The sequence below is a fragment of the Nesoenas mayeri genome (genome assembly GCF_963082525.1).
Source record: "Nesoenas mayeri genome assembly, chromosome: 5".
In the NCBI taxonomy this organism is placed as follows: domain Eukaryota; kingdom Metazoa; phylum Chordata; class Aves; order Columbiformes; family Columbidae; genus Nesoenas; species Nesoenas mayeri.
Genome location: NC_137548.1, coordinates 17,675,036 through 17,701,433, shown reverse-complemented (window position 1 = coordinate 17,701,433; position 26,398 = coordinate 17,675,036). Strand labels below are relative to the sequence as shown.

The 26,398-nt window shown below is 41.6% G+C and overlaps 1 protein-coding gene across 1 annotated transcript in view; it reads right to left on the bottom strand.

Moving 5' to 3' along the window:
• Positions 1-20,713, bottom strand: part of FBLN5 (fibulin 5) — a gene marked incomplete at both ends in the record, with an annotated part of 46,186 nt that extends 25,473 nt beyond the window's left edge. Inside the window, 4 exons of the mRNA XM_080345722.1 lie at positions 14,677-14,919; positions 16,065-16,116; positions 18,494-18,548; positions 20,697-20,713. Coding sequence (XP_080201848.1) covers positions 14,677-14,919; positions 16,065-16,116; positions 18,494-18,548; positions 20,697-20,713 — 367 coding nt within the window. The remainder of the gene's footprint in view (positions 1-14,676; positions 14,920-16,064; positions 16,117-18,493; positions 18,549-20,696) is intronic.
• Positions 20,714-26,398: the final 5,685 nt, after the last annotated feature.

Genomic DNA, 26,398 nt, shown 5'->3' with positions numbered 1-26,398 from the left:
CCCCTTTCTCTGTTTTGAACTCATTCAGTTACCTTTAATGCATAAATTAAGACAGAAACTTCCACGATTTGTGAAATCCTGAGATAAGAAGCTGTCAAAGCAGATGTGCTGAGCCTTTAGAGGCAAAGAGTTGAGTTTTGTTTACCCTCAGGAACTGCCAGTTTTTAGCAGGATGACAACAGATTCTGGGTGGTTGTGAAACCCCCAGGCAGGACAAGATGTGAGGCTGAAGCTGCAGCAAAGATATATCTAATAAAAGTTAGCTAACACTTTCAGGAGCCCTGGCCCCATCTGTCGACCAATGAATCAACCAAGATAACGGCAAATCTTCCTCTGTACTGATCCTGGTGTAAAACAGACATGTTGATCTGGATGGTCTTGACTGAATTTGCGCTCCCTACAATTCAAGATTCACTTCACTGAAAAGCCAATAATAAAATCCTTCACTTCCGATTATTGCTTCTACTTCAATATGTCAGCTTCCATCCAAAGATCTTACATCAAATGGATGTGTACATCAAATTGATGCTTACATCAAATCAATGCTAAATCTCCAAGTCTATGTGGCAAAGAGAATATAATTTCCATTTTATTGGAGTCTTAGATAAATTAAAGGCTAGAACCAGTATCAGACACAAGTTCCTGCACTTCAGGCAGTGTCAGAACCATTGCACGAGGCACTTTGGAGTTGACCTCTGGAAGTCATCTGGTCCAAGCCTCCACTCAAAGCATGAACAATTCAGTCAGCTTGCTCAGGGCCTTCTCCAGCTGAGTTTTGAATTTCTCCAAGGATGCAACCTTTAGCCACAAAGTTTATGAGCCGCTGTTCCAGTGTTTGACCGCCTTCACAGTGATAATGCTTCTCCCTATATCTAATAAGAATCTCCTGTGTTGCAACTTTTGCCCATTCCTGTCCATGTGCACCTCTGAGATGAAGCTGCCTTCATCTTCTCTATACACACATTAGGTAACTGCGAACAATATGATCCTCTCATCAGCCTCATCTTCAGGCAGAGGAAGCACACTTGTCTCAGCCTCTCCTGTGTTTTGTGCTCCCACCCCTTAACCACCATGGTGGTGCTTTGCTGAGTGCCCTTTATTGTGCACATGTCTTTTTGTACCAGGGATCCAGTATGGTTGGAAGAATGGGATGCCTGTGAAGGCAACAGGATTCCATGGCACACTGAACTTTGTCCTGGAGATAGCTAAGAGAAAATGCTTTGAATGCTTGTATATACAAGTTAGTTGTAAACCTTATTATCAGTGTGGTTCATCACAGTGGCAATGCTTTGTGAACCTCTGCTTAATTTACTATGAACTGTTGAAGTGGGAGAACTATTTAATTGGATACTGTACAAACACAGCTACAACCAGGACTACCCTACTCACACATACAAATCTGGACATTTTTGTCCCCAAAGCTTCTAGGTAAGTCTACTTTCTTTGCACCAGAGTTCAGAAATTGCTGAGTAGTGCTAAAGGCTGAACATGTGGCCAGTCATATTACCAATGTCACAGTCAGTCTCACCAGCTGTCACAGTACCCATAAAAGCTCAGAAAGACACATGTTCACATTGAGCATTCCCAAGCCAAATGGTTCAATTCCAAGTACCCTGGCCTGAAAAAAACCATGTTCTGTTTAGGTAATTAAAAATAAATAAATAATAAATAAACAAAAAAGGCAATGTTCTCAACCAGCAGGAACATTTAATATTTGTGGTTATTCCTGGAGCAAACTCCTGCTCTTACTCTCCAGAAGGCACATCCCAGTGAATTTTCCATCATGTGGGCCTGCTCTAGTGAAAAGTTAAATTACATCTTTTCCTTTATCATACTACTTTCCTTTATTAGCTCCTTATTACCACAAAGTCTCTGGTCATACTCAGTCATGCAATAGAACGGGCACATGTTAGAAGGCACAGTCTCTAGCACAGCAGCATGCTTAGCAAATCCTTCGTGTGATTAGCATTATGCCATTTGTAGTCTTTCTAATCATCTCCAATCAAATGCTGCAGACAGTGCTTAATTCAGCATTTCATGTCGTTCCACAGGTCAGATGGAATGAACCACGGATGGATCATGTATTTCTGAAATGGTTTCATGTCCAAGGCTTCTAGATGTCAGCTTGAAATTTGCGGGGTGCAGAGCGTGATGGTATTTTGCATCTTGTGACGATATACATCCCTTATCAGCATCAGAATGTATATGAGCTTCTGGGCCATTAATGGATATACTGCAAATTGTTATCTGCTAATTATATTTAGAGGTATTCTCTAGTCCAGGTAGGACACACCTATGCCATAGGTCTCTGGGCTCAAATCTACAGTCAAGTTTTCAATATTGTCTCAGGAATATAGGTCTAGTTAAACCTCTTGAAAATGTCAATGATCCAAATTGTCATGTTGCAAACAAACAGACAAACAAACACAACAACAAATCACTGATTTCACTGAGAATTTTGTCCCAAAATGCAATGTACTACCTGAATAACAGTTTTACAAAACCATATCTTCAAATAACAATGATTTAGTGAAGAACTCCTCGTAAAGCTGGTATGCTACAGTTTTTGGGGATGACTGCATTAAGCCAACTGATTGCTGTTAATGCGCAGTTCTGGGCTATTCCGTCACAAAATCAGCCTTGCTTTTAATTAAAATAATTCCAATCTGCTTCTGAATTAAAGCTCCAGATGCAGTGCTTAGTGATTTGCTGGCAACAAGTGTTGTGTATATTGCTGCAGTCTGCCTTTGAAATTTGTGAGCATGATCCAAGGCTGCTCCAGCCTATGCCTGGTTTGGATTTCACAGCGTGGTTCTGAGAGCAGGGAATTAGCAGTGTGCTGCAGCTTTGGGAGCACATCTCCTCTCCTGGCCTGGCTCCTGTGCCAGCAGTAAGGAGTGCCAGTCTGGTAAACTGAGTCTGCACTGCTCCAAGATCCCTCCTCCAGAAAGGGGCTGTTAGGCTGCCTGTGTAAGCTGTTTCTCAGCTTTGCGTTGCTCCACCATAGTGACAATAACTGTTATTTAATGGCTGAAGGCCTCCCCATGCTATGACGTTTTCTCTGCGGTGTTAGGGGATGCAAACAGATTTATTTTGTGCTACACACTGGAAGGTGAAAATGTATAAAAGGCCTCAAAAGTACAGCAACTTAAAGACACCTGATAACATCTATCCCACTCTCAAATTATGCAAGACTCTTTCTTGCTAACAATTGTTCCAGGCAGTTTTAAAATGCTTCTGTTGATACATTTTGCACTATTCCTCTACTACAACATACCTAGTGTATTCTTGTATAACCTAATACACTGCACTGTCATAAAGGGCTTTACTATGTTCAGTCTAATAGTAATTTTCCTTAAATTCAGCAAATTATACCTTATTCAGGAATAATCATTCTTCTGTACCACCCGCCATACACAGCTTCTGCTTCCCTCACTTTTACAGTTCCAACGGCTGTCATCTTACCCTAAGGTTTACAATATACTTAACTCTTTTAATCAAAGCCAGGCTCAATAATGCTCCCAATTTACTGTTGCTCTATATTGAGATTTCCATAAACTTATCTACATTTGTCTGGCAGTAAGGTACTTAATGTGAGTAGGTTGAATCTATTCTCAGCAGAACATATTGCAGGACTATTCCCTCTCTGTTCTGGAATAAGAAGTCTTAGCAACAGTGCCAGAAACTGCCCCATGCTACACTGCTCTTGACATCACTACCTTCTACTGCTCATCTTCCATTAGATGGCCATGTGTTAGGTTATCTATCTTTTCATCTACTGTTGGTTTTCCAGTCCCTTAATTTCCTGACTGCAACTGTAGCTTTTCTAAACTTTTGTCTATTACTGTTTGTGCAATCTTCCCAACCTACAGATATGTTTGGCTTGTACCACAAAACCAATTAATGTCTTTGATTCAAACAGCAGTTTACTGGCTCACGAGCTAATGCTTCATTTACTCAGGGGGATGGCTGGTAAACAAGAATTTTACTTCACACACACACAAAATAATAATAATTTTATATATATATATATATATGTGTGTGTGAACAAAGCAGACACTAAAATTATGTCTTTTTGTGGAAAAATAAGCCCAAACCAAACAACACAGATAGTGTCAGACCAAGCAGTAGATTGTGGATTCCTTCAGACCCTGGAAGAAGGTCAGTGGGACCAAAGGACCTACCCAAGCTTTGGGGACCTGGGCCTTTATTTCAACAGTTCTGTCACCTACAATACTGCCCTGTCATCTAGACTGTCCTCCTTACACTGCAGCAAAGCCTTATAGCACAGGGCACCTGCAATCATGACTTATGGTTGAAAAGAACTAAAAGCCAAGAGGGTTTTGCTGGTGTTAAAACTGAAGGTGGACTTCAGCACATCTTGTCATCCCCAATGGGCAGCATGTCCCAGCCAAGAGGCAGAATGCTGAAACTACTCCCTTGAACTGGGCTGGTGATGTGTAACTCCTATTCATTTTTTGGTAATTTTCTTTTCCTTGAAAAATTGCTAATCTCATTGAAGTACTAAAATGAGAAGGCAGCCAATTCGCACTTGAAGGGGTCAGAGCATGTTAAACTCCACACAACATCAGGCAACTCTTCTATTTCTGCGTGGCAGCTCTGTCATGGGTCTGGTGTCTTAGGGACAAGACAAAGGAGCAATGCCAGAACACTACCTCTGCCTATAGAGTCTGGCAAAACATACACTCCATCTGGCTGATTTATATTGGCAAAGGAGCCAATGCATATTTTCTATATATTTTGGCTTAACATCTTGATTGTGACATATAACCATGGCCAATTTCAGGCTGGAACCAAGAAAAAAGAAACAAAGCTGACCCAAAAAATATAAGGGAGAGGCCAAGAAAAATGGTGACTTTGAAGTCATTGAGAATACTGCCATCTCTAGGCACTCTGGGTGCTGCAAATATATGCAAAAATTGACAGGGGCCTGAGCAGAGTGCTGGTGCTATGAAGGTCACTGAAAATAAATAAACATTCCAGGTGTGGAGAGACACTATCACATATTGGGCTCTGCACATGATGCCACAGGGAGGTAGAGAAGTCATCAGTCATGCAGTCAAAGTCCATGAGGGTCCAGGGAAAACTAGGCATGGTCTGTCATCCGCAGTCACAACAGACACCCATGGGAAAATGAGAGCAGAACAAGCCACAGAGCCAATGGACTGGGGAAGGGTACTCATGAAGTCTGTCACTACTCCAGCACTGTTAAGTGTCTTAATTTTCTTTTAAGGCCTGTAAATGTCTAGTTGGCGGGACTGCCTTGCATTGACAGCTATCCCAGAAAGGAAAGCTCACAAAATCTGCTGCAGAGCAGACAGAGCTAATCGGTACATAGTGGCTTTAACTGATCTGGCACTGCTGAAATCCCTGGAAGTAAGACATAATAAAGGCAAGGCGGCCACAAAGCCCCATGTATCAAACCGCTGTTAGCAGTGAGACTAAGGAATCATTGAGAGATTAACAGCAGGGGTGAGAGCCCTGCCCTGGCCAGCACATGCCTGAGGATATGGCAGACTGGGCACAATTACTGCTCCTCTGAAGTGAGTCAGATGTAACCTCCTGCCAACTAGCTCTTGGTGACAACTGAAGTCTATGTATTATCTGGCTCAGATCCCAGTGACCAATAACCCCAATTCAGAGACCAAGCTTAACTGAGGCCATTAAACCAACCAAAACCCAGAGTATCAGTTAAACCTCTTTCCTTTACATCCTCCTTCTCCCTACAGTCTACAAAGCACAAGGGAGATGGGATTCCTGGGTTCTTGCCACCTTTTATACCAAAGTATTGTACAATTCCAAGAAAGAGGGAAAACTGAAACACATCATGAAACAGAGAGGTCACTGTCTAGAGAGATTTTAACCTTCCTGTTGTCTGGACTGTGGCCTGCACATCTAACAAGACATGGGCATTGTCCCTTTCGTGCTTATGCCCCTTCCCTGCACACAAACCAGTTATATTTTGTAACGTGTCACATTCTCATTCAGATGTGCCCCTCCATATGCCACTGTGCCTCCCTCCTGGCTCTCAGCCTCAGTACAGAAGAAATCAGAAAACTTTTAATCACCCCTAATAAGCAGGTGAAGACACTTCCATATACAGAATCAGTTTAGCTTGAGCTAAAGCTGAAATCAAATTCAAACACTCCTGGTGGCACAATTTTTAATCACAAGGTGATCTGCTGACCAGCTGTATATTCTTCCCTCACAATGTCTAGGAAATTGTTATCAGGGTATCATCAGAAGTCTGTCAGAAGGAAAATACGGTATCAAGCTCCCTGACCATAAGTTACTTATGGTCAGTGGCCTAAGCTCAAGAGAGATTCACTGCAAGAACTCTTGCTCCAAGATCCTAAATCTTCACCAAAGTAAATGGAAACCACAATCAGAAGTCTGAGAGTTTTTGGTCTCCAGTTGACTATCCAGCTAGCTATCATGTATGACTGTAATTCAGTCAAGTTCAGTTGTGGATATACTGTAGCTGTGTTTATTTTATTTTCCCTTCTCACACCATCACACATGAATACAGTTGGTCAGTAATGCTTAAAAGGCACTGACATGCAGAATGATGGAGTTGCATTTACTGTTACACTTTGCCGTACCCGGGAGCCTGCTATCTTTTGTTCTAGTACACAGAGATGCCAGTTTTCTTAATAACATGCCAGCCTTTCTGGTTTGCATATTGTATTTCTTGGTTCAATTTTACTCATTTCTTTGTGAGTAGTAGAAGCTTCACAAATAAATGAAGCAATTGCCTGTGCTTTAACCACCAGACTGTACTCCTTCCACACGACACTTAGCAAGGAATGAAAGAAGGAATGATCCAAGCCACAGAAGGCTCAATTTCCCTGCTACAGACCTGTACATACAGCAACCTTTTCTATCAAGCAAACTCCTCCACCACAAATTGATTCACTTCAGTGAAAAGCAGCATTTCCACTCTCATTCTCCCTGGTAAATTCTGATGCCGGAGGATACGTTTATTGACAGTCAAATTTCTGTAGGAATGACCCTATTGGATGGACCACACTGTAGGAACCAGCTGAATCTTGTCTTTCCTCAGCTCTGGCCCGTCCTCCGTGCTGCTGCAATGGTTTCCTGAGGGAGGAAGGAGCTCTGAGTGTTTTCAGATGTACCTTTTCACCCATTAATATTTTATGGTCAACCTGTGATTTTTATGAAGATTGTTTGGATTGTGAATAGATCAGGCCATCAGATCAGAAGCACTGAAGCTGGACCCAGAGGAATTCTAGTTACATTTGTTCGGAGCTGTACAATGTGGGTTTGTCCAATGGGACAGGGCTATGTCAAGTATGTCTGTACTCTCTGGTGTTAGTGATCTTTCTTCCATTAGTCCTCTGGAATATGGTCTTCTGTCTTAATGTATGTAGTTTGTATTTTCCATGTCTTTATTTTACCTGTTTTGTCTAGTCTCATTACATTAGACAACCAAGGGTTAACCATCTTGAATTGTGCTAAAACACAAAGAGAGAACAGCGTGAGACATGAGCTGGACTTTATGATGCTTGTGGGTCCCTTTCAACTCAAGAAGTTCTATGAAGTAGATGGTGACTGAAAAATCCAGGATCAAATAACCACTGAAAGCTTTTTTAGCACAAGTATTCTTGAAGTAAATGGGAGGTACTGATAAAGTTTTGGGACTTCTCCTCTCCTCTGATCTATGCAGAAACATTGACAAAATTGCCCAGTGATTTCCAGCCAGTTTAGTGTACTAGGAAAGTAAGTTCATTCCACATGTCTCACTTTGAGCTTCACTGTTGTAGAATATTTAAACTGGGCCTTTTTCCTCCTGTTTACATATTTTTACATGCTACTTGTCAGGGAGTTATCTCATCACTTATTATCTACTTGTGAAATTATCCTTGGTACAATCCTGAAAATGAATTATTTTTTCAGTTTGCACAGAATGACCTGAAACCCCCAAAAGCCCAGCACGTTTATCTTTGGCAAAGTCAGGAACTGAATGCAAAATCCTCCAGCCCAAGCCTCAGCCACCAATTATAGATTCTTCTTGCGGTGCTTCAGAGGCAACTTTTCTGTTGCTAAGGCATCATGAGATACGAATTTATATCTCCCCATATAAAACCTGGCAGAAAAACCTTCTTATAAATAAAGGCTACACATCATGGCCCTTAATTTAATCAGGACTTGTCATCAATTACATATCTTTTTAGGAGCCTACCCTCAAGCTCTTGCAGAACCTATTCTCATGCAATTTATTTATTTTTTTTTTAACCCCCTAGTTAATTGGGAGATTATAGCAGTGCTGCCCTAATAGGGACCATGAATAGCTTTCAGGAACTGGCCCTCTGGAGTAGCAAAAGAGATCATCTCACAGAAGAAGAAGAAAAGGGAAAGACACAGAGCTGAACCAAATAGGGTTAAAAAAGGCAATGGCAGCAGTGGATTCATTTGGTTTTTCCTTTACGCAACACCTTCCAGGGTATAATCTCCTTGCTGCCTTTCCTTCCTTTTCTTCCCCCTGTTTCTATATGCCCAAAGAGGTCACTAGAAAAGGCACTATTAGGAGGCAGCCTGGCTTAGGGCCTAAGCTATTGGATAAGGAATTCTGGGCCCTATCCCCAGCACAGCTATGGGCAAAACATGAACACCTCCTTCCAGTTCCCCATGTCTTCATTTCCCTCCCCTCTCCCCAGACATGCACATCTGGTTCCTTTATTTTGCTTGAAAACTCATCTAGGCATAGGCTTGTCTTAATGAGATTGTACACAGGGCAGGTCAGTATGGTTGCAGGCTTGGATGTGGGTTTTAGGTATGCTTGCAATATAAATGATAATGATCTAAAACCCATCTGTGCAAAGGTAATGCTCTGAAGGAAGGAGTTTCACTCAACAAATGTAGGACTGGGGACCTGTAGGTGGGGAATGTGGGAGGACCCGGCAGACTTTGAGAAATGAGAAAAGGTGAAGCAATGACCATGCCGCAGATGAGACCTTGAAGAACAATTCTCTCATGCTTGAAAAGAGCATCTTTCCATTTCCCCCTGGTTTTGTGCTTCTTCCTTTTAGCTTTTGTTTAAAAAATAAAGATGATGCCTTTTCAAATTGTTATTATCAGTGCATAGGGTTTGCATGGCAAGGTTTTGGTAGCAGGAAGGCTACAGGGGTGGCTTCTGTGAGAAGCTGCTAGAAGCTTCCCCCATGTCCGATAAAGCCAGTGCCAGCCGGCTCCAAGATGGACCCACTGCTGGCTAAGGCTGAGCCCATCAGTGGTGCTGATCATGCTTCTATGACAGCATATTTAAGAAGGGGGAAAACACTGTGAAAACAGCAGCAGAGAGAGGAGTGGTGTGTGAGAGAAACAACTCTGCAGACACCAAGGTCAGTGAAGAAAGAAGAGCAGGAGGTGCTCCAGGTGCCAGAGCAGAGTCCACTCCAGCCCCGTGGTGCAGTCCATGGTGAGGCCAGCTGTGACCCTGCAGCCCGTGGTCGTCCAAGGTGGAGCACAGATCCACCTGCAGCCCAGGGAGGACCCTGTCCCAGAGCAGGTGGATGCCCAAAGGAATCTGTAACCCTGTGGGAAGCCCACACTGGAGCAGGCTCCTGGCAGGACCTGTGTCCCCATGGAAAGGAGCCCAGGCTAGAGCAGGTTTGCTGGCAGGACTTGTGACCCCACGGGAACCCAGGCTGCAGCAGTCTGTTCCTGAAGGACTGCATCTCGTGGGAGGCACCTGCACTGGAGCAGTTAATGAAGAACTGCAGGGCATGAAGCAGTTAATGAAGAGCTCCAATGTGGGAAGGACCCACATTGGAGAAGTTCATGGAGGACTGTTCCCTGTGGGAGGGACCCATGCTGGAGCAGGGGAAGAGTGTGAGAAGTCCTCCCCATGAGGAGGAAGGAGCGGCAGAGACAACGTGTGGTGAACTGACCACAACCCCCATTCCCCATCCCTATCCCCCTGTACTGCTGTGAGGAAGGAGGCAGAGAAATCAGGAGTGAAGCTGAACCAGGGAAGAAGACAGGTCAGGGGGGAAGGTTGTTTAAGATTTGATGTTATTTCTCACTACCTGACTCTTACTTGATTGGCAATAAATTAAGCTAATTTTCCCAGGTCAAGTCTGGTTTGGCCATGACAGTAGTTGGTTAGTGATCTCTTCCTGTCCTTATCTTGACCCACAAACCTTTCATTATATTTTCTCTCCTCTGTGCAGCTGAGGAGGGGCGTGATAGAGAGGCTTTGTTGGGCATCTGGTGTCCAGCCAGAGTCAACCCAAAACATTTATTAACTTTTCTGGCCTCCTCCCTTCTTTCTGTCTCTAGGGCATGCTCATTTTGCATTATGCTTATAGCTTTCCTAAAATCTATTTCTCTGCCTTTGCCATCTGATCCCTCCATTCAACCCTCTTAAATGCCTCCCCACCCCCATTGTCTCCTCACATTGTACATATGCACTAGTGGGAGAGAAAGCAAAAATAAGAGCCCACCCATTACAGTTCTCTCCACAATGCCCAGAAGGATCTGTGTTTGAGGCATGTTTTAAAGATCATTGTAAATCAGGAAACAGCAAGGTGGAGTGAAGGGAAATTGGAAAGAGCTCTCAGCTTACGAATGTATAATGCAAGAACGTGGGCCCTCACTCCAGTTTAGTCTTGCCAACAGTTACTAGACCAAGTTCCTTGAACAAAAAGTCATTATTATGACTAACCATTCTGTATTTATGGAGAAGTAGCAATAGAAGACAAACAGCTCAAGCAGCGCTCTTGCACTAGATGTTCTTTGCTTTTTCCTGTATGTGGTCTTTTATTCCAACATTAATTGTGGTTATAAATCATTTCCAACCTGCTTTGGAATGAGTTTACACAGACTTCATGCTGTTGAAAACACGATACATTTATATATACAAGACAGAAAGCATTCAGCAACTCCAGGGGTAAAAATACAATGTATCAGGAATCAAACCCGTAGAGGATTTAAAAAGTAATTATCAGTAAAATATTTCTCTGCCTGTTGACACAAATGGCTACAGCTACTTCTGCACCACAGAGAGGACACTGGAGTGGGCAAAGTGGTCACTGACAGTTGTCTCTGAGAGGCACTTGTGCCAGGAAAGGTTTTGTTTTCACAAAGGATGAGATCTGGAGATAATAGTGTCCTGTTAAGACTGAGTGGTGAACAGGATGGGGAAGGAACATGGACAGACAACCTCTGTCTATGACCATCCAGGCCAGGAGAGAAAAAAAAGCTTGACAGGGAGAAGAATGGCTTAGGTTTCTTTTTTTTGCTTTGTTGGAATATATGAGCTCCATGAGAGGGAACATTCTTTGAACCAGATGGGATGCACGTTTCCCTGAGAGCCAAGGAATGTAGAGCCTTGGCAAGCAAGGCAGGTGCCAGGCTGGGACAGAGTGACCCTCTCACAGCCTTCCTTTCTGTCAGCTCTAGCAAATGGGGGAGGGGGGGGAATTAAAAAAAATAAAAAGAAAAAAAAAAGAAAAAAGAGCTTGTTAAATCTTATACAGCTTTCAGATCAAATTTTTACGCTGTTTCACTTTGGAAGTCTCTTGAACATTCTCAGTGCTTCAAACCTGAGGCTGCAGATCTCCCAGGGAAGGTTCCTGTGTTTAATAAGCTGTTTTGCCTGGAATTCAAAAAGTAAAGATTTCTGTTGGCCTAGCAATAGAAAATGTGGCCCAGACCTGTAACCCCATATCTGACCAGACAGAAATGTCTACTCTTTTAAAAACTGGAAATTTCTCAGAAACATTGGCATCAGAATAGCTCTGGTTCCCCTGCAGTCAATAGCAAAAAGCCTCATCATCTTTAATGGAAATACCTGTGAGTAATTCTATTTGGAAAGAAGGTGCTGGAAGGTGGTGCCAGAACACCAACGTAACAAACCTGTAAGTTATATAGTGGCTTAGCTACTGGGGAACATAGCTTCCAGTTTACTCTTTTCAACCATTCCACCACAAAATTAACCCATGTAGTGCTTCGTAACCTAAGAGCATGCTGAATGCTGACAAGCAGGGAAGCACAGAGCAACTGAAATACCATTAATAGGAGCAATGTTTATAATTAGCTTATTATAGGATGAGGCCATGATTCACGTGATACAGACTTTCTTGAATGACCGGGGGAAAATTTTGGTCACTCCTGAGGACCTATCAAGGTTCCCTGATGTCTTGGCTCCAAGGGCTTCAAACACGAAACTGCGCATCACCCTGTTAACTGCACCAGAAGTCCTGGAAACAGGGGATCAGGCCTTTCTACCATCACTGCAGTGAGACGTGCATTTGTACCACTTCCTTTGGTGTCCACACTTCACATTCTAGGGCACACAGATCCAAAAATAAATACTGCATCAAGATAGCTAATGTCTCCAGAGGGTTTCACTAAAAGAAAAATGAAACCTAACCCCAGCAAAGACCCCTTCACTCTGACAGGCTTTGTTTTCTTTAAGTTTTGTTTTTCTTCCTTTAACACATATGATCCTTTAACAAATATGATCCATCATCTGCCTAAATTCAAACCTGATGTCGGCTTTCAAAAACTGCTCCCAGCTAACTGTGGTGCTCCAATGGCAGTCTGTCTTTTCCCATCTATTCTTGTTAATGTCTCTATTCACCAAACTTTCCCTCACAATTAAATTCCCTCATTTGAAAGTTAAAGTGATAGAAGTGAACAGCCCTGACTGAACAAAGCATTAGTCCTCACAATTCTGCCAGCATGGATAGGAACTTATACGCCCTTTGGAGGCTGGAAGGTCCACTGCAAACGTTTTCAAAATCCGTCTGTTCCTGTTAAGTTTATTTCTCCATTTCAGCAGGCCAGACACAGTAAAATATGGGGGCTTCATTTCCCCTTTGATTTCAGCACTTCTTTTCCATTAACTGCCCCATTTCCTGAGTCACCTACATGGAAGTTGGCAAAATGAAAACACTCCTGGAAATCTAAAAATCATTAGATAAAATAACTGAGGTTGGTTAGTTTTCTAAGATGGGGACTAGTTGCAGTTTTTGAAGGATTGGATAGCACATGTGCTTATTTTTACAGCAAACTCATCAGTTATCCCAAGATTTCAAAACTCCTCATTAAAAAAAAAAAAAAAAGAAGTTTTTTTTTAAATTTTCCAGTAGGTATTACTACAAGTAGTGGTTAGAAAAGACATTTTTCCCACCTTGGAACATAACAAAGTCAATGATTCAAATACAGAAAAATGTGTCCCAAAGTAGCTGAATTTAAATCTAGACTCACAGTTCCCATGAAGCATCCTGGTTTCCTCACTAGAGAAGCAAACAAAGTACATCATCTGAAACCAAGTCCTGCCAGAAATTTCAGACAATAGGGCAGAATCAGCCCAAAAAACAAGTCACTTTTAGCTCTTGTGTTGTCCTGCAGCAGCATTCAAAAAGAAATGTTCTGAGTTAAATGCAGTTCCTTAGTGTAAAGGTAGGCAAAATTCTCTATTGAAAGCTCACATCTTCTGTGGTTTGTGCTCTTTTCCTTGTCAAAGACCAATCCTAGTTCAAAAAAGATTTTGGTAAAAGCCTTCTATTAGCTACATATAATAACAGATTTAAAGTCACTTTATCATTAGAATAACTGAGATACAGAAATAAATAGTGGTTATAGATTAACTTCCTGGTAGACCTGTGGGCTACATCTTCAGCTTTTACCCTGAGCAGCTGCCTATCATCAATTTGATCCTGATCTCTTAATTCCAAGTTTGGCATCAAAATACATATTTTGGCCAGTGGAATTTAATTTGGTTCAGAAATTTTCTCTCCATTCCTTCATAGCATGACATTATCAAAAGTAAGCAAACCAAAGGGATATAATCTAAATGTCCGTTAAATCTGAGCAACACAGGAGCAGCTTATATCCAATTTAAAATACACTATAAAATGAAGTGGATCAGAATTCAGAAAAACATGCAAAAGCAGGAAAACTATCAACATAAATTTTTCTAGGATTGCTTCTTGTATCGGAAACTAGGGAATATCAAGGTCCTAAGACAATGTCAACACTACTGGAGCAGTGATTCTTTACCCATGTGTTTGCGCAGTGCCTCGAACAAGGGAGTTCCAGCCTCAGCTGACGTCTATAGTCATTAATGCGATGGTAGTGCTAACAGTTGTGTACCACCCTGTAGATAAGCAGCTATTTGCTTCAAAAGGCTCACAGTCTAAGTGAAGAACACAAAGCATGGCAGGAAACAACTCTTATTTATACCATTTACAGGAGGAAGACTGAGGTCCAGGAATCTGAATGAGGTCACATACTGCCAAGAACTGAATTAGAGTTTCCTCAGTCCCCATCTCATGCTTCAAATGGAGGGCCATCTGTCTTCTCTCTTGAGGACAGAGTCATAAGCATAAAAGGTATGCCTTTGATGCACTGATAAGTCACCTGCCATCAGATGGTTGTTAATCTCATTAAAACTTTACTTATCTCATAAAAGTGGATTTCCTGATTAAATAATGTGACTAAATAATATCTTAGCTTGACTATATGAAATGTAGAGCTCACATCCTTTTAAAAAGTAACTGAACTTCAAAAGACGGGCCTTGAATTATACAATAACTAAAGGATAATTGCAAGACAATTGTTTCTGCAATGTTGGACAAGCTTTACGATAAATAAAAATATATAATAAACATTTATACTGCTTACCAGCACACTGATTGTTTTCATCCAACTGGTAACCAAATCGACAGATCAGAGGTCTTGTAACAGTTGGGTAGTTAGGAACAGGGCCTGGTGCTGGGACCGGTGGATAAATATTTGAGTAAGGATTCAGGTATGGTGACCGATACACTGGGTTTGTTCGGGGTACACATAAATAGCCACCATTCTGGTTGACACACACCATATCTCCTCTGCAGGCCTCAGGAATAGTCCGGCATTCATCAATATCTGCAAGGAAATCGCAAAAGTTATGTAAGTTAAATGAGTAATTGCTTCTTAATGGGATCTATCAAAAAATAGTTAACATGTTTTTCTCAAGACTTAGCTAAAAATTTGATATTCTCTTTGAAAGTAAAAGCTAATCCTTCCTTGTGGAGCCTTACTTTGAAGTTAGATCATAATAAAACAGGAAATATTGTATATATTCAACATATCCTGTGTTCTACTTGTTTTACTTCACTATTAGAGAGTAGAGGGAGGAGGGAAAGCCTACTTTGCTATTCTATAAATGTTCAGTTTAAACACTGATTTATATATGGCTACAGCATGCTACATCCTATTCCTGCTAGAGGGTCTGTCCAAACCACAACATGCAGATCAGGATTTCAAACACTGGTGGTTTGGTTTGCCCAGCTGTGAAACTTGGATCCTGATTTGGAACTCCCGAGCTCCCTCCCACAGAAAAAGTTTGGGATATTCAGATCTGGGGATGTGGTTCAGGCCTCCTTCTTAGTCTGATTGAGATCATTGCTGAATTAAATTTAGAAAGATAGAGATGGTTTAGCCAAACTGAGCATTCATATGGTTCTCGGAACATAAAAGCAATAGGTTGCTCTGGCAGGGCAAGCAATCCGTGGCTGGTTTTTCCCTTGCCATTTCTGTGTCTTTAATACCTGCAGGAGTTGCTGCCCTGAAGACTGAATGCCATTGATAAAAGGATGCTATAGGACAAAGTGTGTGTTTCCCTGTATTGCCTCAACAATTCACTTGGAGTACCGAGGCTGAGCAGTGGCAGACATTATCTGAGCCTCCAGGTGGAGGCTGCCAATAAAGACAGTAAATAGTCCGGAGGAGAAAGAGAAGAAAGATAAACACCCTTGTCACTTGGCAGCTAGACTGAGCTCCTAAACTCATCTCAATGCATCACAGCTATTTGAGAAGCACTGACAGCCAATTAGTATCTTGACAACATCAAAGATTGGTAGACACGTGTACTATGTAAGTACACACACATATATATACATATACACAAACACACATTTTTGTCACACAGCAAGAATTTTTTGACTAAAACATACTAACAGCAGTACAATGTTAACTCAATAAACTCAGGATTTCTGAACCCCAGTGTATTGATTTAGTTAAAGTCCTACCTATGCACTGCCCAGAGGCACGGTCCAGGTCAAATCCATTAGTGCATTGTTGCTAAAATGAGAAAACAAAGGACACTCAGTGACTGTGAAATAAGAGGGTTGCAGAGTCAAACACTCATCTGGATTATTTATTTTATCACAGTTGTTCAGCACTCTACAGTACACCAAAATAAAGTCCCTACCCCAAAGGACAGTCAGCAAGGCCTGAACCTGAGGCTTCAGTCCCTTTGACAGCCCCTTCCCTCAGCAGGTTGTTCCATCAAGTGGTGACAGTGTCAGGCTGTTTGTTTCCCTGGGGGTAACCAACTCATGATGTGTGATGGGCTCCACACCAGTTGTTAACACAGAAGTCACATTTTTCTGTTTTGGGGTCTGTTTTTTGTCAGAACAAGGGAGTTCATTTAAAAGGTACTAAGTAGCTTCTCTGACAGGCTCTGAAACTCCACATATAGACCATTCAGTACACGTCTTGACATGTTAGCCGTCTGACTGAACTGAAACCACAGCTGAAACATAACAAGCTTAATAAAAAAGTAAGGCTTTTACACCAAATCATTTGATTTCTAGAGGATAAATTTTTACATGACACATTATCAGCGCTGCAACCTTGAGCCTTCAGCACCTCATAAGTGATCCTCAGCATTTCTAAACTAGTGAGAGTCCTGGTGATGAATGGCTCAAAGTTCATTAAAGTGATTCCATGCTCTCTCTGTTTTTTGACTGGGCCTCCAGCTATTTAGAAATAGGCCAAGCGGTTGGCACAGGCACAGTGTCCTGCCAGTAAATGGGTTATGCTATGGAATGTAAGCAAGAGATATCCAGAAAACAGGAACCACTGAAGTAATCAGAAGGCAGAGGGGTGGAGTATGTTCAAGATTCTTCCCTTTTTGTAGCTGTTAAGTGATAAAGACACTTATTTTTGGACTTTGTGGAAGGAATCAGTGGAAGAGTAAAGTAGTTGGTTCATGTTTGGAAAAGCAGTAACTTCTAGGCGGGAGACAAGGGGTGAGATGGATGTCAGTGGAAGCAGGCCATTGCATCAAGTGAAACACATGGCACTATTCGGACTGCACCTGCCACTTGCACATGTGAATACACAAAACCGCTCTAAAAGTGTCAAACAACTACAAAGGAATTTTGCCTTCATTTATTTTGGCATTCTGAGATGTTTTGGTATCACGTTGTGGAAAGCCAAGATATTCTGATGGGAGAATGTATAATCAGCCTCATGTTTTAAAGAATGTATGCAGTCTGTCTTTTGTCCCGCTTTCTGTGCTATGGTGTATAGAGTACACTTAGGTTAGCAGGAAAAGTTAAGATAGTTTTAAACAAAATTCTTTTCTTTTGGACAGTAAACACTGATTCAGAAGCACTGAAACTACTGTAGAACAGGCTTCAACAACTTTATGGTGCTTTATTCTAGAAAAGATTCCAAGATTGTAGAAATGACCAGTTTCAACATCTTCAGAAAGAATTTATTGCTATCATTTTGCTTTCAGGTTGCTTTTTGCTTAGACTTCAAAAATCAAGTTACAGTACAAGATGTTTTTATAAAAATCACAATGGAAACAATATTTTTAAAATTATAAAAATAAACCCTAAATGAGATCTCAAAAATTCTCCAGGAGCATGAAAAGCATTTCCCATACAGATCCAATGTTCACAAAGTATCAATAAGCATGCCATGTGGAGGAAATTTTCAATGTAATAGAAAAAAAACCCCACATTTCAGAGACTATTGGCAAAGGTATTTAGAAACACAGCTCTAGACACTGAGTATATCTGGATTATCAACTAGGAATCTGAACTTAACATGCCTTTGGGAACTGTTTTTCCTAATTTAATGTCCACTTGGAGCCCAAGAACACAAAGAACTAATGCTTCTGCTATTTCAATAACTGGACTGCTTTAATTCCATCCACCCTCAAGAGTCCTGCCTCTTGAACAAAAATGGCTTCAGGCATAAATTAAAACAAAAACTAGGATACAGTCATGCAGTCTAAAATTAAACAGTCTTATGACAAGTTCCTGCTATAGACAGAAAATGCCTATTTATATGATTAAGTTTTCCAAGCATGGATGTTCCCCCCAACAGAACTGAGCTGCCCCTACTCTCATGGGGTGGCTTTTCTTATTTCCTTTTCCAGAAGTGTTCATTCAGAGGCAGCATCAGGTTTTCAGCGAGGTCCAGGTTTCAACAGGGATGTTTTGCTGAGCTAGCAAGGATGAGTCAACGAGCTCAGTCCATGTCCAGCTCCAGAATCCTGCTGGCTCCCATTTCTCCCCTCTAAACCCTTAGACCACACCGCTTCCTCTTTATGTAAACCCCAGACCACAGAGCTTCCTCTGCACCTGCTAGCCAGTCACATCTCATGCCATACAGCCCTTCAGTACAAACCAGTACAGACATCTCTGCGTGCACCTCTCACCTGTGCTTTTCCAGGGCTTGAAAGGCAGACGGCCAGTGTGAAAACGGTCAGTATCCTGTAATGTGCATAGAAAATAAGCTGAAAACCTTCTGATATCTAGGCTCATTGTATAGAATTAAATACACATGGACAAGTTAGTTTCTAGTGGTACTTCAGCGTATCCCACAGAGTTTTGCTAACATGAGTTTGGCCTTTGAAGAAGGAGCAGTACAACTGTGGGCCAGATTAATATCTCAGAGTCACTAATTTTACTATGGTTTTACGCAACTGGGATCAGAATCAGTCTGCACGTCTATTTCCTGACCTATTTTTTATGACAACCCATGCAGCAGCTGCTTAATGAACAAGTATGCAATATTCAATAAAGAATTTTGCCCCTCTCTGACACCTTTCTTTTGAGAATACAGAAGTTTTTCTTGCACATGGTGCACATTTTACAGATGGGTAAACCAGAGCACAGGCCCTGCCTAAGCTCCCAGTGCGACGCATTGGCAGGGCTGCAGACATGTCATGCAGGAGGTCCTGAATCCAAGCCAGTTGCTCTAACCGCTAAACCACATTTCATCCCCAGGAGACTGCATTTGAGATTAATCCATTTTATCAGGGCCAGATTCTGTTCCTTTACTCAACCTTGAGTAATAAGTTGCTCGGCAAGTACACACACTGTGCCAGGTCATCAGCTACTAGAAGTTGCTATCTTCAGTGGAGCCTTCCCAGTTGTATCATATTAGCGTCTAATGGGTTCTACTGGGTCTCTTCACTGCCACTGAAAGAAAAGGATTCCTTGCAAACAGAGCTCTATGGCTGTATTTGGAGCTCCTTACCTGGAGCATAAAAATTCTGGTCAACTAAGCTCCCAACCCCAAGTATTGACTAGCAGATAGAAAACAAGAAAAGGACAGTAAGGTTGTTGTTTGGTTTTTTTTTTCTATGTACTATGGATTTCAGTGCTTTGCCACTGCCTTATATAAAATTTTTTCTCAATACAATTAGACCCACATCTTGCTTATTTTGGATTCTAGTTCTGAATGGCAATTGTATATAATACATTCCCACAAAACCAGTACAGGAAGCAAGGGATATTTTAGGTAGCCTTAGCTCTGCTACTCAAGCAAGCTGCCAACTTTCTGTCTTAGAGCCCGCTCTGATTTCCAGTGCAAGCTGAGCTGCTGAACGAGACCTACAAATGCATCAGACAAAACCACACGCAAACAGTACATTTTAACAAATTTCTTTTAAATGAGGAAACAGGCACAAGTTCTGAATAGTAAAAATAAACCCTAAAATGGTTCATAGTGCTGCAGAGGCAGATCGTGCATCTTGGCAGCTTTTGAGTGACAAGGAAAGGCAAATTCTGCACGGGGTTTTCCTTAGAGCTGGATGAGAACATTCAAAGTACAATGTTATCCATTTAGGCTTGCACTTCATTTATTCATTCCTCAAATCTTTTTGAAGAGATTTTAAGGCATGCACTGGTATAAAGACTGCATACTCACTTTGCATAGAGCAAGAACAGCACTAGAAGGAAATACAACAGGTTATAGCTGAACATTAACATACCCAGCAACTGGGCTACGCTCTGTATTATTGCAGAGCAGTGCATGCTAGCAAAATCCCCTATAAAACTGGTCAGACAAAACTCATACGTTTCTAGACAGGCTTTAGTTTCTGTTCTTAGGAGATGATATATTCTTTCCTCTTGGTGGGGGGATGACCTTACTGCCTCAGATGTGTTCTGCCTACAACCACCACCGCAATTTGCTTGGTACTTTAGATCTCAAATCCTCTGAAGAATTATTAGCAGACAAGCAGCACAACTTATCAACACTATATTCAGCTGGTCACAGTAGCTTACCCAGCAGGCAATATATTTTAAACTAGCAATTAACTTCTGCAATAGTGACTAATTAGTTCAAATCAGTCACTGTAGCCAGTGGGATCGTTTGCTGCTGCAATTCAGCACTCCTGTGGATGCCGCGGCTGCTAAAACGCAGCATATAAGCACAGATCAAGAAGGAACTCGTCAGAGGCAGCACAGCTTTAATAACAGACAGATCATCTTTCCCCACCTCTGACCACTGAGATCCCGTCTCTTTGCAAATGGCTTTAGCAAGTGGATTGGCATACCGAATCCCTGCCACAGAGTTTTTCCACAAGTAGGTTTCCCTTCAGTAAGTAAAGAAGTTTCATGCATACCACTTACCTTTTTAATCCTTGCATGTCCAAAACCGTTGGAGAAAGGTGGAAAAAAAACAGAGTCTGTGCTGATGAATAACTAGAAAGTTTTTCCAAACATTACCCTCTGCTAGCACTTCAGTTCCTCTGTCATTTATAGTCCCAAGAATGAAATAGCAAGTAATGGAGAAGATCGGGAGCCGTCTGTACCTCCTCAGACACTGGAGAGAATACAGAGAAAGCACCTGGTTTTGCTTAGTTCTCTTCTGTAATTCAGCATTAAACCAATTGGAGGAGGAATGTTAAAAATGAACACTTCATTTTCTAAGTATGTTAAACAATGCAAATGGGGGCCTCAGCCTGGGACAGCTGGTTTAGATTACAAAGCTCACCAACTGGCTAGACTCCTCACAACAACCTCGAGGAGCCTGCCAGGATAAAACACTAACAGCTTGAAGGAAAGCCTCTCCCGCTGCAAACTTCACAGTTAAATGTGCCTCGGAGCAGAGAGCACCGTTATTGGACAGAAACCCTTATCAAGGGACTGGAGAAGGGAAGGGATTGTTTTCCTTGCTCTGAGAACAAAAAAAAAAGTCAGGCTTTTTGGAGGCCCTCTAGCCGGTGTCTCGGATGATGAATATGCAACACTCGCTGCTTCGTGCCAATGGCATACTGATGAAAAGTCTGACCCTCTGGGAGGTGAATAACTTGAATTCATGATGATCACAGCTACAGGAACTATATTGCTTGGGGATTATTTGAAAACAGGAATAAACAAATTAAATGTTCAAAGGAAAACAAATGACTTGTCTACAAACACTGGCCCTTTTTAAACTGACCCCACGCTTAAGGGAGTGGTTTGTGAAATGAAATATTTCTCAGGAAATACATATATTACAGATCTCCAGTTATGATTGAGGAGGAAGGAAATAAAGTACTTTTTCAGGTGTTTTGCAGCTTTGCCACAGGCAGAGCCTCAGTAGGTCAAGCAGAACATTTATGAGATGTGAGAGGTGAGCAATCAGGTGCTGTGAAGATTATGCTAGATCCGAAGACGAACACTGAAATGAAACACAGACATAGATATTAAATTGAATACTTTGAATTTCTGTTGAGTCTCCTATTTGAGGAAACCCTTTATTCCTAAGGAACATGAAATGTCCCAAAAGACAAAAATCTATCATGCATTTCTCTGTAACAGATTAAGAAACAGAGAAACACGGTTATTAGAACAGATATTCATAAAACTGTCCTCTAAGCATGGATACCCAGTTTGAGATGCAAAGACTGAGCTGCTTCATGGTTGCTGAGCACCCACAAGTGATATTGATGCCAGTGGGAAGTGCAAGAGCACTGTACCTCCAACAGTGTCAAAAACAAGAACCGGTGAACTTATTTTAAATAGACTTCTCAAAAGCTTAACAAAAACTCACACAAGGGATTTCCAAGGAAGCTTTCTGGGCATGTTGTGAGAGGAAAGTTTTGTCACAGGTCAGAAAACAGGGAAGAGATAGAAAGCAAAGCCCAGGCAAATTTTCATTGTGGCCAAAGGTTAACAGTGAGAATTCCTGTTCCTCTGTAAGTCCAGTGTTTCTTGATACACTCAATGACCTGGAGCGCTAAGAAGTCTAAAAGTAGCAAAGCAGGTGCTCTGAGCATCCGTTTGTGTGGATGAAGGCCTTGCCTTATGTACTTGCTGATACCTCACTTGCTGATCCACTGAATTTCTCTCACCATCACCTGGCAAAATCATTGTCTGCATGCCAGAATCACCGTAGGAGTGCAGCACCAGTCTCCTCCCAAAGATTTGCTGCAGACTAAAGGGTTTGATAGCTCAGCCAGCTGGCAGAGGTACGCCACTGCTGGAGACAGGAGGTGAATCCAGACCTGACCACCTAAGGGGCTCCCCTAAGAAGGAATACTGTACAAATGTTTTGATTTTTCCTGTCTCCATCTGGCAGCTGAATTGGATAAAAACTGGAGTATAAAAAGTAGTACCAAACCACAGCTTGGGCTAGTTTACAATGTGGTGACTTCTTTTTCCTAAATAAAAGGATTTGATGTTATGGCTAAGTGGAATTTCTGTAGTACCTTTCTGTAACTACCATGAGCCACAAAATAATAAGATGCAGTTCCACCCTTCTTACAATTCTCTTTGATATGAAGAGCTGCACATAGGAAGACATTTGTAGTACATAGAAACTCTTTTGTTCACACGATAAAAACATGGACAATTCAGCATATTTTTTTAACATCATCTGCTGATAACACCTTCACCATTTATGCTTAGGATGGTGGATAAACATCAGATCTATCAGCGCTCTCACGTCAATGGTCGCAAATATCCTCCCTTGTTATTAAATCCAATAGTTTATTTAGATTACCTTGATGCCTTCCTTGTCTTCATGAGGAGGTGCAGAACAGTCCACAGTACAAAATGGGGCTCTGTTTAGTGACTGAGTATGTTCTTATAAGTTTGCTTTGTGCACAGCTAGGGTTGAAACTATAGCTCTAATTATGTTTAAGACTTGGATTTTGAAAATTGTGTAATATATATTTACAAGTGGCACATAAACTATGTTGTGTAACCTTAACTCTACCCTCCTTGGGCAAGATAACATGATGCATTAATTACTCCATGCTCCTGCAGCTAATGCTCACCACTGGGTTAGAAGGGACCCTCAGCACCGGAGAACGACTTCCAAATGCTTAGACAAAAGCTGGTTTTAGGTCAGGGAGCTCAACAAGAGTTAACTACACTCAGCACTCCCGAACAAGAAGTCTGCTTCACAAAAACAAGCCCCCATCTACTAACTTTTACAACACTCTTCCTCCTTTTTAAATTCTGAAATTATATTTGCACTTCTTGAGGACTATGTCTGCCAAACACCCTTCTTGGATGTTCTTGTCATTTTTGAAAGCTCACCCTCTCTGAACATTCTCAAGAACACTGTCAAACTGTAGGAGCAGAGTCAAATCACACAGATCTGTATGGTGATAGGTGTGTGAGCCCCAAGTCATTGGAAGTGACAGGTCTTAGACGTCTTGTACGCAGCCATATAGACCTGAATTCAAAAAAGCACTTTGCCAATAGCTGATATTTTAAGGGCCCATGTCCAAGCCTTAGATGCTTAAAACATCCATTTTGCTCCTACCAAACCTTATGGAATCACATTTTCTACCAGCAAAACTGGTGAAACATGTAGAGCACAACTGCTGGGTATTCACAGAAACATTTGCCATTAGATAGCACCTAAGCTCCATGAAATTCACAGGTTGGGCTTTTTCTTGACTGTGGAAATTGATCTAAATGTTCTTGGAGACTGCCAAATAAGCAAGCTTTTGATATAAGACACGGCAAGCAGTGATTTGAAATACACACATCTCACCCTGCTGCCACATGGATTGCACTAAGCAAGTCGGAGACTTGGCCACAAACCCTCGTTCTGCCTAAACAATGTAGGGCTTTCTTTCCCCTCACAGGACAGAATCCCAATTATAAACTTGTGGTGTCTGGGGAGGGTTCCCTGTCTTTTTTCAAAGGTGGACTACCTTACACTATCAGTTAAGGGCTGCTTCATTCAGTGTCTGAATCGTCATTGCCATCTCGTAATGTGAATGATGCAATAACCTGTTCCAGATGGCTCTGGCCAGAAGCTCAAAAGCACAGTCCCACACATATTTTCCTTTCTTAGCCAAAAGTAACACAAGCAAAAATTAATAGTGAAAATTAACAAAATATGTAATTTTGAAAACATTACTAGTGCTAACTACAATGTACCATGAACGCAGAGTTACTGAGATGGCTTGTCACATTGTGGTGATTTGCAGGTCACTGCTGTCGTTAGGAAGGAGAAAGCATAACAGTTCCTGTCCTGCTGCTGTCTCTTGGGGCTTGATTGTCTCAACATGGTACAGGTACCACCTGTGTGAGGTATCTACAGGAAAAAGATCTCTCCTGTATGAGGATGTCACCCACCTGGGATGACAATCCTGGCAGCCATATCACTGCTTCCCAAGGACAATAAGCAGAGTGCCCCTTTCATGTTGTAGCAGGTGGTCTCAGAGTACCCCAGCCAGATGGACCAAATAATCTAAAGCTTTTGGTTTATGTTATCTAACTGCACATCTTACAACTACCTTTACAGATCTGTGGTCACTCTGGTACTGGTTTCTAACAGTGCATTTTATTTTAGGGAAAAAAGCAATCAGTGGAAAGTCCAGACACCACTGGATGCATTCTGAAATCTAATACTGAACATTGACCGGTATCTGACTCCACATTGTTGCTTTGAAAACATGTTAATCATCCCATTAAATGAGGAATAGTAGGATCTAGCAGGTAAATACTGAAGCCCAAACACCCTAAAGCTGTGCCCAGCAAACTGCATCTGCTGTAAACAAAACTGTTCCAGGTATATTTCCTTTAGTGAAATCGAACTCGATGTTCATGATCACCTGCTTAGCTGCAGTGTTTTCTAGGAAGGTTTGGGAAGGCCGCCTGAGGCAAAAAGAGAGTCGTATTCTTGCAAGAATGCTTGAATATGGTTCAGTGAGGTTTTTTATTATATTTTTCCTCCCAACAAGAGTAAGGTAAGCAAATAAACTAAAAGCTTTTTAAACTTTCCCAGGAAAGCATTTTTGGTGCATGTGACAAATCTCAACAGGTCGCTTTATATTAACATTCATTTGCAAGAGTATACAACATTCCTCTTGATTTTTCAATCTTTAAATGACCAGCATTTACACTTTAAAAAAATATTTTCCTGCAAAAAGTGTACGGAACATCATCCTGTAACTAAAGACAAAAAGATCGCCTTGAAAACTCACAGCTCCCCCTTGAGTTGTCATGAGTATCCAAGAACACGATGCCCTGGCCACTCTTAATACTTTTACTTTTTTTTCCTGTTGAATCTGATTCCTGAGTGTAGCTCTGGTAACTGCAAATCACATTTTGGCTGAAACTAGACAGACATGTTTGTTTTTGTTTATTTTCTAAGACTGACATGCACATAAGCTAGGCAGTGATCTTTTCTCCTCTGCATTTTTGTCAAGGGGTCTAGACAGTGTGGTTGAATACAAAGCTCTTTAATCTTGCGACAAGATGTTTACCAGCCCCCTTTAATAACAAGCATAAATCCTTTATGGCCAGCTTCAGCTAAGAATGACCTTCCATAAATAAAGACCTACAACTCTTAGTACTTCTGGACCAAGACTAAAGTTTCTTTCACTATTTGAGCAAGCCAACATCCAGTGTTCACAAATGCCTGGGTTGCATAAACTATCAGTCTCCAATGATGACTAGACACTTAGATATATGTACTAAAACCTCCCTTAGAAATGTTCAGGACTGATTTATTTTATGCTTAAATGCCTCAAGACTGCAGCATCTTTTGCAGTTTCTCAGGTTCTTTGCAAACCTGTGCACTGCACTGAGCACACTGAGCACATCTGGCACAGCTGCATCAGGCTGCGTGTCAGAGCAGCCGACTAGAGACAGGCGTTCACTCTTCCGAGTGAACCGGGTGGTGCTCCCTGTCTGCTAAAGCACCAGCGGCACCTGTGCTCCCTCCTCTCCCTTCTGCATTATTTCCATCACATGAAGTTTACATTTTGGGTGGGTTTTCTTTATTTTCATAGTTAGTTGAGCATATTTTTTTTTAATTATATTTTTTTAAATATTTCTTTTAGTCTGCTTGGGCAATTCACTTTGTTTTTATCAAGAGTAAA